This window comes from Lampetra planeri, chromosome 10, assembly GCF_965212315.1.
Source record: "Lampetra planeri chromosome 10, kcLamPlan1.2.h2, whole genome shotgun sequence".
NCBI lineage: Eukaryota > Metazoa > Chordata > Hyperoartia > Petromyzontiformes > Petromyzontidae > Lampetra > Lampetra planeri.
The window spans coordinates 2,946,335-2,960,448 of record NC_136116.1 but is presented as its reverse complement, the minus strand read 5'-3'; the positions used below and the strand labels follow the sequence as shown (position 1 = coordinate 2,960,448).

The following is a 14,114-nucleotide window of genomic DNA, read 5'->3' as shown; positions in this document are numbered from 1 at the left end:
GGCGGCGGTGGTAGTGGAGGTGGGGGAGGCGCTCACCTCTCCCATGGTCGCTCGCTAGGCGGTGGGAAGCCGCGGCGGGGCGCGCATGTCGCGGGCCGTCAGGGCCCTGCCCGGGCTGCTGCTGCTGTTGTTGCTGTTGCTGCTGCTGCTGTTGTTGTTGCGGTTTGCTGAAGCTGCTTCGCGGACGCTGCTGCTGCTACTGCTGCTGCCCTCCTCCTCCTCCATGCCGGGCCCAGCGCCGCGTCACGTGACCGCCGCGCCACGGCCCCGCCCACCGACGCAGCGCGGTGCTGCCCCCCCAGGGGGGGTGCGTGGTGACGTCACGCGGACGTGCCAAACGAAACCCCTCGTGCGTGATGACGTCGCACAGGCGTAAAAACACACAAAGACAAAGATGCCCCGTGTAGCCTGTTAACAGACTGTTGGGGCAAGTGCTGTTAGCGAGCACCTATGAAGGCCGGCACGGCGCACGAGAGGGTGGGTGGCCAGGAACCACGCCAGGCCGCCTTTGTAAAAAAAACGCACAAAGGCCTCGTGGGTGGAGACGGCACTCTAAGACGTACAGGTGACAAAGCGAATGTGCGTGGTGACGTTGGCCAAACGTAAACAAACCCAGTGCGTGGGGAGACGTCACGCAGACATTCGAAAAACACGGCGCAAAGCAAATAGAGCGTTGTGACGTCACACGCATCATGCGTGTGTGTGACGTCACAATCACCGCACCGGGGCCTGTTCGAGCCACTTGTGTGTCCGCGCGTCGGTCGCCGAATTTATTATATATTTATTTGTTTGTATTTCTTGGTAATTTATTTTTAGCTTTCTGTTTTTGTTTCGATTCTCGAGGTCACGCGCAGCGGCGCGCGGCCCTCCCAGGCGGGACACGTGGAGCGCCCCCACGTGGCCGCTCCCGTCGCTTGTTAGCCGACCACGTGGGGGCGCGGCGAGAAATCTTCACGATTCGAGCCCCGCGTGCGTCATTCAGTTTCAGTTTCATTTATTTGGTAATAAAGCCCTGTGAGCCATTAGGCTCTTGGTGGTAGCAGCAACAGCAGCAGCAACATGCTCAGGGGCAAGATGCTAATGTGGAGATGTGCTAGCCACGACGAGAGGGCTTCAGGGGAGAGAGAGAGCGATCAATCGTGTCGTTTTTCTCCTCCTCATCCGTTGAAGGAGGGCAGACGACAGTGGGTTTACTGTGTGGTCCATAGCGTGGGTTGCATGGCCCACAGTCGTGCACCACTGTGGCTTGCGTTTCATTTTCAATTCATGAAGGAGATGTGCGCATCGGCCTATTGATTTTCTGATGCGGTTGATATTATAAATATTATTTCTTATACGTCTCTGCATCATACTTGCATGGCAGGTAATGTCCTATTATTGAAATGGTGATTCAGCCGAGCAATGTACTTCCAGGGGGAGGGTTGCACCTTGTCTGTCCTCACAAGAGCGAAACTTCCCACATTGCATTGTCAGCATATTTGATCATTTTACTTGAAATATAAATTCGTTAATTTAATAGCAATACCTTTGTAATCAGAACACATTTTAAAGGTAGTTCTCCTGAGGCCCCTCGGTGTACAGTTCTGTCTCCAACCGTCATTAACTTGTCTCTTTGGTCAGCCTGTAGATAAACTATTTCACGAACCGTTGCCGAGTAAATATGTTTATATTTTAAGGCAGTATTATTGATGAATGTGTTGATTGTGTTTGTGTAACTACACCTGCTATGAAGAAGGGGCATTGACCGACACGTCGAATAATACTTTTTTCATTTTAAGGTCGTCTTGGTGAATGTGTTGCGTTTCATACAACGAGAGTACTGTATTGTATTTAAGCGATTTCACTGTGGCCTTAAAATGGAAACATATATACTGCAATGGGCGGCGGTTCAATCAGTGGCCATTCTTCAGGGCACATAAATACATGATAAGACATGCGCTTTGGTTCTTTCGGTAAAGTCACGTAGGTATAAAATAAAATAAATCACGACGTTTCGATCGCAACACGACCGCTTGTGTTGCGATCGAAACATCGTGATTTATTTTATTTTATACCTACGTGACTTTACCGAAAGAACCAAAGAGTATGGATTCCTGCAGTCACGAAAGCTTCAAATCATAAGACTTGCCTATAGCCTCAACTGCCTCCTCGGGAGGTCGACCCGGTGACCCCTGGCTTGCAAGTCCAATGCATCAAATCATTACAACCGCCAGCCATTCATTTCTCGCGACAGCCGCGCCTGACGTGGACGCTGTTGGGCACTGCTGCCATCAGCGGTGAAGTCGGCACTCACGGCTTTGGAAGACGCTGATTATGATTCAAACATTGCACTTGCTTGTACGCACAGTACCTGTAACTCTATGTCCTCGCACGCTACCGGCACTAGATATAGTCCATGAGCCAAGGCCAGATCGTTCTCTTGTCGGTACCACCTGAGGTTGCATAACTTTATCGGTTCTCATTTCTCAACGTTGACCATTTTAAATGATATGGGTCGCCAAAAAGCCGTAAAAATACATCGGTACCGTATATAATACATCCGCCACCCCAAGTTTTATTCCACGGCATCATTGGCGAGTGATATCTGAATCGGTCCTGGGCCTCCCCTGCACCAACCCGCACTGGCCAGCTTGCTATTCTATTCTTGCGTATGATGGCAGCAATATGTTCACGAGCAAAATGCCAATGTCGAGGTCTGCTAGCCACGACGAGAGGGCTTCAGGAGAGAGTTCGTTAGTTTTGCTCTGTTCCTTCGTTGAAGGAGAGCAGGCTACAGTGGGTTTACTCTACGGTCCACAGTTTGAGTTGCACGTCCATATTCGCACTACTGTGGCTTGTCTTGAATCTCCCATTATGAAAATGTGCGCATCGATCTGCTGATGTTCTGATGCGCAGTTGATGATTAAACATGCGTCTTCAAGGAGGAATGTCAAAGCCAAGAGGTGCAATGTTTGGGGGTTGAATGGGCTTTTTTTTTTATTCCACACGTCCGCGCTTTTCCACCCTTTGTCCCCAGTGTTTTTTTTCCAGCGTGGTGAAACAACCTCCATTGCCTACTCGCCATGAGGAGGCCTTCATCCAGCGGTGTTATTAATACAAGGGAGAGGGGGTGCTGTAAATGTGTTGACGGTCCCGAGTCGCCTGCCCGCTTCGTGAAAAATGAGCTCTCACACGAGGCGGCGCTCATGCATTGCGCTCCGTCTCAAATCGGGATAATCGCACCGCGAAAACACACGGAGCGATTGGTCCGCCTGAGCTCGTGAGAACAAACCTCAGCATCTCCACGACTGCCACGCGCAGTGGCACGGGAATTAATCAACGGGAATTAATGCGGGCGCACACACATAAACACATAAACACACAACCCCTGCGGCGACTTCCCATGCAATTTCACCGCCCGCGTTTGTGTCCAATAACCCACTTGTCGAGAGATGTTTTTTGTTGTTGCAGGGTTTTTAGTTTCAGCCAGATCAGCCCGGGTCGGGGACTCGCAGAATGCAGTATTTACCCCACACACCGCATCGAGTATGCCTCCCACTATGGCTAGGTTTACTCGTCACGTGTTGCCTACTCCTAGCCAGCATCGACCCCGAAAGGTTCAGTGAGGAATTAAGCCCTGAATCGTTGCCATAGTTTGTGACCTTAAGGAATCCATGCAGTTATAATGTGGGATAATGATAGAAACGTATAATTTCCACCACTAACAGCAATTACGAACAAAGCAACTATAACCCATTGTAATTAAAGCATATGGATTAAAGCAAGCCATTGTATTATCTTGGACTTGCAAAAACAATGCTTTTCATCCAGAAAAACGTCACAGTCTCAGTACACGCTTTTAAGAGGGACCGATTACATTGGGATGTTTGGACGATTTTAGGAATGACCGTTTGGAGGAAACCGTAGTCAGAAAATATCCACCACGCATCCGAAGTGATAGCACTCAAAGCTCCGTACAAATTGATTCAACAATCCGTTGCGATAATGGCACCCCTCTGGCCACCTCTCAGCCCAATAGATAAACATTGTGGCTACTACTATAATACTCGAGTTGAATTCCGATTGTTGTATTGGTAAAGTACATCTGGGTGATGAATAACACGAATATTGAAGCGGGAGACAAAGTGATGGATCGCTGCGCATAATCGCTCTGCACTCTGCCGACCCTCTTCTCCCGTGCCTCTCTGAGCACCAAGCATCTCGCACAGAGACAACCATCCCAGGTGTGCAACCTCACAGACTGTGGGAGGAAAGTGCTTTTAGCGAGCGCCTATGAAGGCCGGCACGGCACATGAAGTGAGGCTCCATTCGTGTGGGCAGCTTTACACCCAGGTCATGTTTGTATGTATGTTGAACTTCTTTAGCACCGTACGTAGCCAACCGTGCTAATCGGAGGTGGAACTTTGTCTCCCCATTGCTGATGTTTACACACCGCTCCGGGTGTTAATTTCAGGCTGAATCGACCTAAAGGATGGTGATCACTTGTCACCGAGGCCTTTGTGTGGCGGGGATTCGAACTCAGGTGGCCTGGTTTGTAGCACAGTGACGCACGCTAACACATACACAGGGGCCGTCCATAAATGACGTCACGCGATTTTGGACGATTTTTGCCCCCCCCCCCCTTCGTCATACTGCGTCACAAAAAGTCAGACCCCCCCTCAAATATGACGTCACAAAGCTCTGCCCCCCCCCCCTCAAATAAAACATGCTTCAAATCGATTTAAACTATTGTCATTGTAGTGCGTATTTAATGTGGCTCTGATGTAAGAGAAAACATTTATTTAAAAGTCTATTCAATTAAGTAGAACGTGTTGTCTATATTTATTTAAAGTTGCGCATTTTGATGTGACGTCACATTTACCCCCCCTCGTCACACATCACAAATGTCTGACCCCCCCCCCCCCCATAGGTGCGTGACGTCATTTATCGACGGCCCCACACACAAAACAAATACAACGATCCCCCATATAGCTTTTAACAATTTGGGAAAATTATGTTTGCGATCACCCATGAAGGCCGGCATTGCACACAACGGGGTGGCTGGCCAACACCACGTCCGACCGCCTTTGTATCCCCAGTGCGAATGTTTACACACCTCACCAGGTACAGTACTCAAATACGGCTGAGTCGACCTATGGGAGGCCCAAGACCTATCCAAGTATTCACCACGAATACGCACACATACACTGAGACAAAGTAACGCAAACAGACAAGACAAAAATACAATACGGACACACACACACTGACGCAATCTGACACAGTCACATATACGTGATACACACGCTTACAAAGGCAGGATGCTAGGGTACCGTGTCAATATTGACCGAGCTGCTTGCGCTTTGCAGGCGAGTCACGGAGCCGAGTGGATCAAGGCATGCCCCACGGTGTGTGCACACACACACATTATGCATACACAGCTACACAAAAAAAAAACACCCGTATAGCATTAACGGACTATTGGGGTCAGTTCCGTTAGCGAGCACCTATGAAAGGCCGACGTGGTCACACGAGGTGGTGGGTGGCCAGTACCACGCCCGGCCGCCTTTGTCTCCCGAGTGGTGATGTTTACATACCGCACCAGGTGCTTATTAAGGCTGAGTCGACCTAGGGGAGACCCAAGGCCAATTCAGATAATTGTCACTGATGTTGGCCGTGAGCAGGAATATAACTCGGGACTCAGCTAGCTGGAACACCTCATCTGTCAGCCAAGGTATCTGAGGAGGGCCGCATTTTGTACCCAATGCAGCCATTGCAATTGCATGAGCCACAAGTCATGAACCTCACCTATTGGGCAGATGAGGTCTACACATTAGGTCCTGATACTTAAGACATGGGTCTGCATTCGCTATTCCATCACTATATAGTTCAGCAGATGTTTCTGTTTGGACCCGGCTTACCTCAATTGTGTTGTGTGTATGTGCCGATAGCAGGACAGCGTGTTGATGACTACAAGCCCATGGGCTGCATACACGTCTAGCAGCCTCCTACTGTTGTGAGTGAGTTAATCTGGCACATGCCTTCCAATCTGGCCCAGGTGCTTGCGCCATGACCTACTCGGGCATCATCGTCACTCAACAAGATTACTCTATCCCAAGGGGTCACTTTAGTCAGCACCTAGGATAGGTCATATAAGGCATCTGACTCATCAGCCTTGCCTCCATTCCTCCACTGGTGTTCACCTTCAGTGGGGGCGTTAGTCACCACGACCATTCCTCGCCTCCCGTAGATGGGAGGTAAGCCCACTACAGCCTAAGACTCACGGCTTCCCATACCTCAGTGCCATGCTCCCTTTATCATTCTCTTGTTCAGAAGAACCACTTCATGTTGTTTGGTAGTTTCCTGCCCCGAATGGAGGACTGTCCACCCCTTGTAGTGATTGGATCCAGAACCAGTCCACCCCCCACCCCCCGTATTCCACAGAGGGGCTGAAACGGTCGACCTCCCCGAAAGAGGAATGGTAGCCTCTCCGCCGCAGTGAGCATTCGAACATTCCATGTGGCAAATCGCAGTGGTTTTCTTCTGTTTCTGGAGTAATCCCAAGGTGGGCAGGTACCATCTCCTGGCTTCGCCACGTGGGGTTTGAAGACCGCATAGGAGCCTGTCCCCCCTGGGACTTTAGTTTTTGGTCTTTTTTCCGTGTTTTTATTTGGCTAAAAAGTGCAGGCTGCTGTGTAACATTCGGTCACACATATACACACACACTTACACATCCCTACACAGAGGGACACAGCCATACCTATAATTATAATCACAAGCATATATAACAGCAATCCCCCCTATAGCTTTTAACAGACTGTTGTAGCGAAATGCATTTTTGGGAGCAGCTATGAAGGCAAGCATGGCACACGAGGGTGCGAGCGTGACCCCAACGCTGACATTTACACACCACACGGTGTACTCATTTATTAAGGCCGAGTCGTCATAGGGACGGACAGTGTGGAGGTGAGCAGTACCGCTTCAGACATTTGTCACGGATGTTGGCTGTGAGCAGGAATCGAACTCGGCTCGCCTGGGTGGCTTGGTAACCACTGCGCCACCGCTCATCCCCACGCCCCCCCCCCCTACTCAATGACATCATCCCCCGCCGCTGCCGCTATTTTTAGACGCAGCCTCGGCGCGCGCGATTGGAGGCCGGCGCTCACGTGCGGCGTGCGCGAGAGAGTGGGGGGTGGGGGAGGAGGGGTGGGAGAGGGAGGAGGGGGGAGGGAGAGGAAGAGAGAGCAGAGAGGGGAGGGAGAGAGGGGAGGGATAGAGGGGAGGGAGAGGGAGGGGAACGATAGAGGGAGAGGGGGAGAGAGCAGAGAGGGGAGGGGGAGGGAGTGAGAGGGGAGGGAGAGAGCGAGAGAGAGGGGAGGGAGAGAGAGAGGGGAGGGAGAGGGGGTGCGAGGGAGGGAGATGTCCCAAATCTCCTCGTCGCTCCTCCTGGCTCACACAGAACATGGCGGAGGAGCGCTAGACCCCCCCCCCCCACTGCAGCTGCTGCTGCTTCTACTGCCGCCGTTGCCGCTTGCCCGCCACTGCTGACCCAACGCGACTCCCACGGCTCTTTCTTCCCGGTGCGAGGAGGCTGCGAGGTGAGCCCGATACTTAAAACTCCTCCAACCCCCCCCACCGCCACACAACGCCACGCGCTATCACGCACACAGCAGCAGCAACAACAACAGCAGCAGCAACAACAACAGCAGCAGCAGCTGCTGCCCGAGTCGCGTCGCCTCCGCGTGCTTCTCTCTCTGTGTGCTGTGAGTCTTAATGTGTTGGCGTGGCGTGAGGGAGCGGTGGCGCAGTGGTTAGCGCACTGCTGATGCTGCTGGTTGTTGTTGCTGCTGCTGCGTTAGAAGGTTCGTTTCCACCCGGCCACGGCGGAGTGGTTTCTCGACACCAGCCCCTTACCCCACCCGCAACCCCCTTCTCCTCCCCCAGATCGACCCAGCCTTAAATGAGAAGTAAATATTGCGGGGTGGTGGTTATTGTTATTGTGTGTATTTGTGTGTCAATGTGTGGGGAGCGGTGGCGCTATGATTGGCGCACTGCGCTGTCCAACCCGGTTTGCTCACCAACCCGGTTGGACACACGAACTGGTTCTGGGACCACCCGAGGTTCGACTCGGTCAGAATCGACTTCTTGCAGCTGCCTCGCCTCCTCCGCGTGTTATTGTGCGGGAGGAGCGGTGGCGCAGTGATTAGCGCACTTGCGCCCGTCAACCGAGTTGATGGCGGTGAGGTTCGATCCCTCGCCGTGGTGAACTTCAGTGGGGGGCGAAGTGAGACCAGCTTTTGGGGCCTGCCCTAGGGCCGACTCGGCCTTCCATGTCATCAGCATTTCGAGGAGAGGCAAAGGCGGCCAGGCGTGATGTAACGCCTTAATACGTGCTCGCTAGCAGCACTTGCCCCAACAGTAAGCTACAAGGCTTTGTCGTGTGTGGGTTATGTAAAGACAATGTTTGTGCTATGGGTTTATCTAGTACATTGTACATGCATGTAGCTTTGTCTTCACGGTCTGTATGGTTTCGTGTGTGCGTGTATATTTGCCATGTTCTAGGTACTAAATCAGCACAGGCATAGTTGCGTGCATGCCATGTAAATGGTACAATACGCGTGCTGTCTAACTTCATCCAGCAGTGGATTGACACAGGCGCTGTAATGTGTTGATCATCAGCTCCACAGTTGGAGTCGCGTGGCGCTCCCCCACCTCGACCTGGTCCCCCCCCCTCGACCTGGTCTCCCTCCCCCCTCGACCTGATCTCCCTCCCCCCTCGACCTGGTCTCCCTCCCCCCCTCGACCTGGTCTCCCACCCCCCCTCGACCTCCCTCCCTCCCCCCCTCGACCTGGTCTCCCTCCCTCGACCTGGTCTCCCTCCCCCCCTCGACCTCCCTCCCTCCCCCCCTCGACCTGGTCTCCCCCCCCCCCCTCGACCTCCCTCTCCCCTCGACCTGGTCTCCCTCCCTCCCCCCCTCGACCTGGTCTCCCTCCCCCCCTCGACCTGGTCTCCCCCCCCCCCCCTCGACCTCCCTCCCTCCTCGACCTGGTCTCCCTCCCTCCCCCCCTCGACCTGGTCTCCCTCCCCCCCTCGACCTGGTCTCCCCCCCCCCCTCGACCTCCCTCCCTCCTCGACCTGGTCTCCCTCCCCCCCTCGACCTGGTCTCCCTCCCCCCTCGACCTGGTCTCTCCTCCACTCGCCTACTGGTAGCGCCATCCTCCTCGTCCCCACGAGTGGCCGTCGCCTCTTCCCCGCGCGCTGTTCACGACGTGACGGGCAAGGGCCTTGCTGTTGGTTTCCTTCTCCTCCGTGTAAGCAGGAGAATTACGTCAACCATTGAGGCACCCGATAACCCCGCCGCCCTCTGTTATCCAATCCATCTCTACGTGGGTCTCTTCTGTTTGTGCGCTCCGAAGAAGGCCCCTTGCCCGAAACGTCGCCTATTATATACGATTTTTAATTCTCCTCATAAGGCCACAGTGTTATTGATGAATACGTTGACTCTTTTGCAAGGGCTATCGGGGTTTAACACATGCCTGCGGAGGGAGCTGTTAGGAACGTTGGGTTGCTAGGTCAATGGCCAGGGTCAACGGCAGCGTGGTGTATTCCGCAAATATGCCCGACTGTGAGGGCGGGCACAAGCCGGCGTGAGTAGGTTAAACGTTGAGTTTTATAAGGGCACCACGGGGTGACCAGCCCCTCCCCACTTAGCCCCACCCCGCCCACCCCCCACCCAGCCCCACCCTCCCCACCCAGGCCCTCCTGACCCTCCCCACCCAGCCCCTCCCCACCGTCTCCACCCTCCCCACCCAGCCCCACCCACCCCACCCAGCCCCACCCCTCCACTCCCCACCCAGCCCCTCCCTGCACGACTGACACAATAATCCCCAATAATGTAGGCTGGTGTAACCAGGAGGTTCCTACCAGTATCATGGTGAATGTGTTACTTTCACCATTACTACAGAATAAAGTCGCCTCAAGTCTGTAGAGTCTGTGTGGCATTGTTGTGTATGTAGCAAACAACAACGACGATTGTAATTTAACCAGGAGAGCCTCAGGGTCATGCTAGGGATGTCTTTTATTGCGCCGTTGTGTGTGAGGAAACCTGAATGCCTGGAGAAAACTCATGCATGCGTGGGGGACAACGCCATTGTTTACTGTGGCTAGCTGTGAACAAACACGCGTTTTAATTACCCGTGAATTTTAATGCACAAATGAAAAGACACCCCGCACTTTCCCCCGTCAGGTCATCCTCGACCAGCATGACAGATTGTTCTCAGGGGGTTTTAAAAACGGGGTAGGGGGGGGAATGAGGGAATTAATGGACCTGAGCGTAGGGAAGAGAAGCACATGAGAGTTGAAGGGGGAGAAGCTGGAACATAAGAGGAGGACCTGAGAAGTGGGTAGAGGGGGGGGTCTGAAATCAGGAACAAAAAGGGACCTGGGAGAAAATATCAATGCATGAGACAGAACGGAGGGAATTGGACGGAGAGGGGCCTAGGGCAGGAAGTGAGGGGCCTGAGATTGGTGCAGAGAAGGGCCTCGGATGCAGGTAAAGGAGGGACCTGTGATTTATATGAAACATACACGGGGAGAGGGCAGAGAGGAACCTGGGACAGCAGAACGGGTCTGCAATGAGTGTCGAGAAGGACCTGGGAGCCGTGTGGGGGGGGGGGGCTATTAGCTCGCAGATGACCGACAGCGAGCGGCAACATTGAATTAGCAAATTAGGGCTTAGGTGGCTAAAGTGCGGCTCTTAGCGTCTCATGTCTTGGGCGCGGTGCAGGTGGGGTCAAGGGAAACGCTATCACTGCCTCGTCTCGGAGAGAAGCGGCGGGGGGATTAGCGAAGGGGGGCTGGAACGAGCGCGCCATTCGCGGGGGAGGGAAGGACGTTAATGTGTTGCGTGGATATGCATGCTTTTGCCAGTAATCGTCTCGCACGTCCTGTTGTTTTGAGCTCGGTGCGACACCACAGATGGTATCCGATACAGCAGTGTCTCGGCATCATTAATAATATTATCAGGATCGTATTATTTTTTATCATCATGTGCTCGTCTTGCCCGAGCCAGGTGAGAGCTGCCTGGGATCATCGTCGAGTCGAAATCAGGGTGCGCTCGCCTACAGTGCGTGACAGGGTCTGTCGCTGACCACATCCACAGAGTGGGTTGTCACCGTGGCCCCGGGTGTGGGAGATTTTCCTCCTACTACAATTGGTCCCAAACACGTAGAATTGTTTTTATAGTTCCTATCGCCATCATAAACCATAATCAGCCATCATCTTAGCCATTGATCTACGAAGGCCTTCCAAAGCCATTGGCATCTCACGCTCTGGTGATACAACAATCCATCCAGCTCTCACACACCTTCGATTAGCACGGTTGGCTACGTACGGTGCAAATGAAGTTCCACATACATACACGCATAAGCTGCTCTCAACACTCCATCTCCACGGTGGACGTCGCTCGTGTTCCCAGTGTGTTCTACTGTGTAGATTTTTTTGTACGTGCAAATGAATGAGTTAGAGGTGTGTGCCGCGGATGGGGGATGATTGGAATTCCACATGTCTCTGGCTTCGATGGCCCGTTGTGCAGGAGGAGCACCGCCTCGCATTGCTAATGTGGCACCGTGGCTGTGGCTTCACAGTAAGAGAGCAGCCTCTGCAAATAGGCTTCATACACCGAACTTATGTAAATAACATATATAGAGCATATACACGCGGTCCTATCACCACCATCATCCACCGCCATGATCACCCCACTACTTTGTTGTATTAATCATGGAGTTTTTTTTTATGTCACCATGCTGGTCAGTCCGAGTTGGCGGTTGGGGAGTGTTCAGGAGTTGTTCAGATATCACTGGCCACTAATTTGGGGTGCCGTGGTGGCGAGATGTTAGCTCCCTCGCCTGGTATATGGTATACAGAAGGTCATGGGTTCGATCCCGACCCTGAAGCTTGTACATTTGGAATTTGCGTGTTCTCCCCATGGTCGCTTGGATTTTTCTCTGGGTCCTCCAGTTTTTCCGTCCACATTGAGAAACATGCGTTTAGCGTATTTGGCTGCCATAAACTATCTTCTGTGGCCAGATCGCTTCTGAAAAAGAGCCATATGGCTCAGTGGGCCTTACATGGTAAAATGACAATAGTTTTTAAATAGTTTAGTTTAGATTTTAGCCCTGACTGGGAATAAAATTTGGTTTGCTAATCGCTGTGCCATGTCGGGTACACGTAGCGTCTTAATTAACAAGTGAGCGGCTGTTTTCTCGTGACGCAAAGTCTGATCACTATTATGTGAATGTAAGCTTTTAGGCACATGGGGTAAACAAAATATATTTTAGTTAAACAAGAAGCACACAAATGCAGTGCATTGCATGGTGGTGCATATTCTGAGTTGTAGTATAATCACATTGTGTTGAAGTATTATCAAATATTCTCTACGATGGGTAGGGCTCTCATCTAACCTTGGATTAACAAGGTATATTGCATTATAAATATTTATAATGGGGGAAAAGCACATATAATAAACACGCACTGCGTGTAAAACTATGGTACCGAGTCACCCGCACACTGGCTTAAATGTGCGTGTTGAAAAGGGACGCGCGATATTGCGCACTGTTAGACACCCGACATGAGTTATTAAGATCGCCGCTGTCCATGAACGCTGTCAATCGTGGAATCGGTCCTGGAACAAATCGGGGGGGTGGGGGGGCGGGTCGTAGTAAAAAAAAATTGCTCGGCGCCTCCTCGAGTTGAGCGTGCGTGCGACGGCTCGATCGGGCGCTGCCTCACGCCCAGCAAATCGCTTGCGACTGCTTCCACGGCGCAGCGGGTTGAAGCGGCGGCCGTTAACAAGGGGGCCGGGTATTCCTCGCTCGGATCAATGGTGCTACACCCCGCCGCTCAATTCACACTCGCCGTTTGGCGCGCCGCCTTCGCGAAAGGTCGCACAGGAAAAGGTCGGGCCGTTTTCGCATCGCGAAGCCCGCCGGAATTGACAGTGATCGATGAAATTTAAATGTGCGCGAGAACTGGATGTCGTGAGTCGCGAGTGTTTTTGAGAACCCGCGAGTTTATACATTTATGATAATTGCGCTCAGCTTTGGGACGTTATCCGCCTGGGGTTTTGTTTAATTAAATTTCTTTCTCTGCGTTTCAATCGCGGTGTGACTCGCCCAGGGATCACATTCACAGATAAGTCTCTTCTCCACGACGTTGCCTTAAAGAAGCATCATCATCAGCATCTGTCATTGTCACTGGGCAATTTCCATTTTCAACAATAATCAATCGAACATCTGTTTTACAATCGACAGTGCCTACAGGTCAATAAAATACATTCAATTTCATAAGTGCTACACAGAGACCAAACCGCGTCCCACAATGCTTGCCAATCATGTGACGACGTCGATAAAATTTGCTTTAATTTAATGAAATGGCACAAAAATGCGAGTCGAAGAGATGCTTCAGAGGCTTGAGGCGCAGCCAGTAAAACTGACGTTATCGGTTCAAATCCAGATTTGAGTTGATGGTCTTAGCCAGGGCAGCTGTGAATGCATAAAAAAGCAATCTTATTATATTTTGGTTTTCTCGTAGTGTGGCAAAATTCCACCGACGAGAATGAAATATTCAGTTTGACTCGTGCCCTGTGACGATGTCTCTACCCCTTGGGTAGGTGAGGGATCACTTGAAGGCATCTCTGAAGTATATTTGTGATGTATTTTTCCACGGGCTATTCTCTCACATCGCACTGCTCTATTTCTTGATATCATGCCAATTGCACAGTTTAAATGAAATTGGAGGATTTTCTCTTCTGTCACTGGAAACAAAGTATAATGATAAATACAGACTGTATAGGACTTGGCTCTTGATTCGTCCACGGTTTTATAAAATGAGTCTCTTTTGTTGTAGGTCAACAGTGGCTGTCCTGGGGACAGACTGCTCCCCCCCCTTCGATTGTAATGTGGCAATGGAGATGAGCCCCCCACCACAATGCATCCTTTTTTTCTGTTTAAAAATAACACCTCCTTGCCGTAGCCTCTTTCCATTTTTTTCCGAGTCGCACTGCCCGGCCGTGCACAGAGCCTGGCGCGGGAGTGGATTAATGGGTTTTTAATCCAATGAATAACTGCGTTCCAAGCAA

The 14,114-nt window shown here is 51.8% G+C and overlaps 2 protein-coding genes across 2 annotated transcripts in view; one reads left to right on the top strand and one right to left on the bottom strand.

Annotated features, from left to right (window-relative positions):
* Window positions 1-265, bottom strand: part of SNX13 (sorting nexin 13) — a 50,981-nt gene extending 50,716 nt beyond the window's left edge. The window contains exon 1 of the mRNA XM_078597935.1: window positions 37-265. Within this exon, the coding sequence (XP_078454061.1) occupies window positions 37-45 (9 nt within the window). The 5' untranslated portion in view covers window positions 46-265. The remainder of the gene's footprint in view (window positions 1-36) is intronic.
* Window positions 266-7,380: 7,115 nt separating this feature from the next.
* The window catches only part of LOC144721127 (histone deacetylase 4-like), a 128,114-nt gene continuing 121,380 nt past the window's right edge, over window positions 7,381-14,114 (top strand). Inside the window, exon 1 of the mRNA XM_078598522.1 lies at window positions 7,381-7,574. The gene's annotated coding sequence lies outside the window, so the exon portion shown is untranslated. The remainder of the gene's footprint in view (window positions 7,575-14,114) is intronic.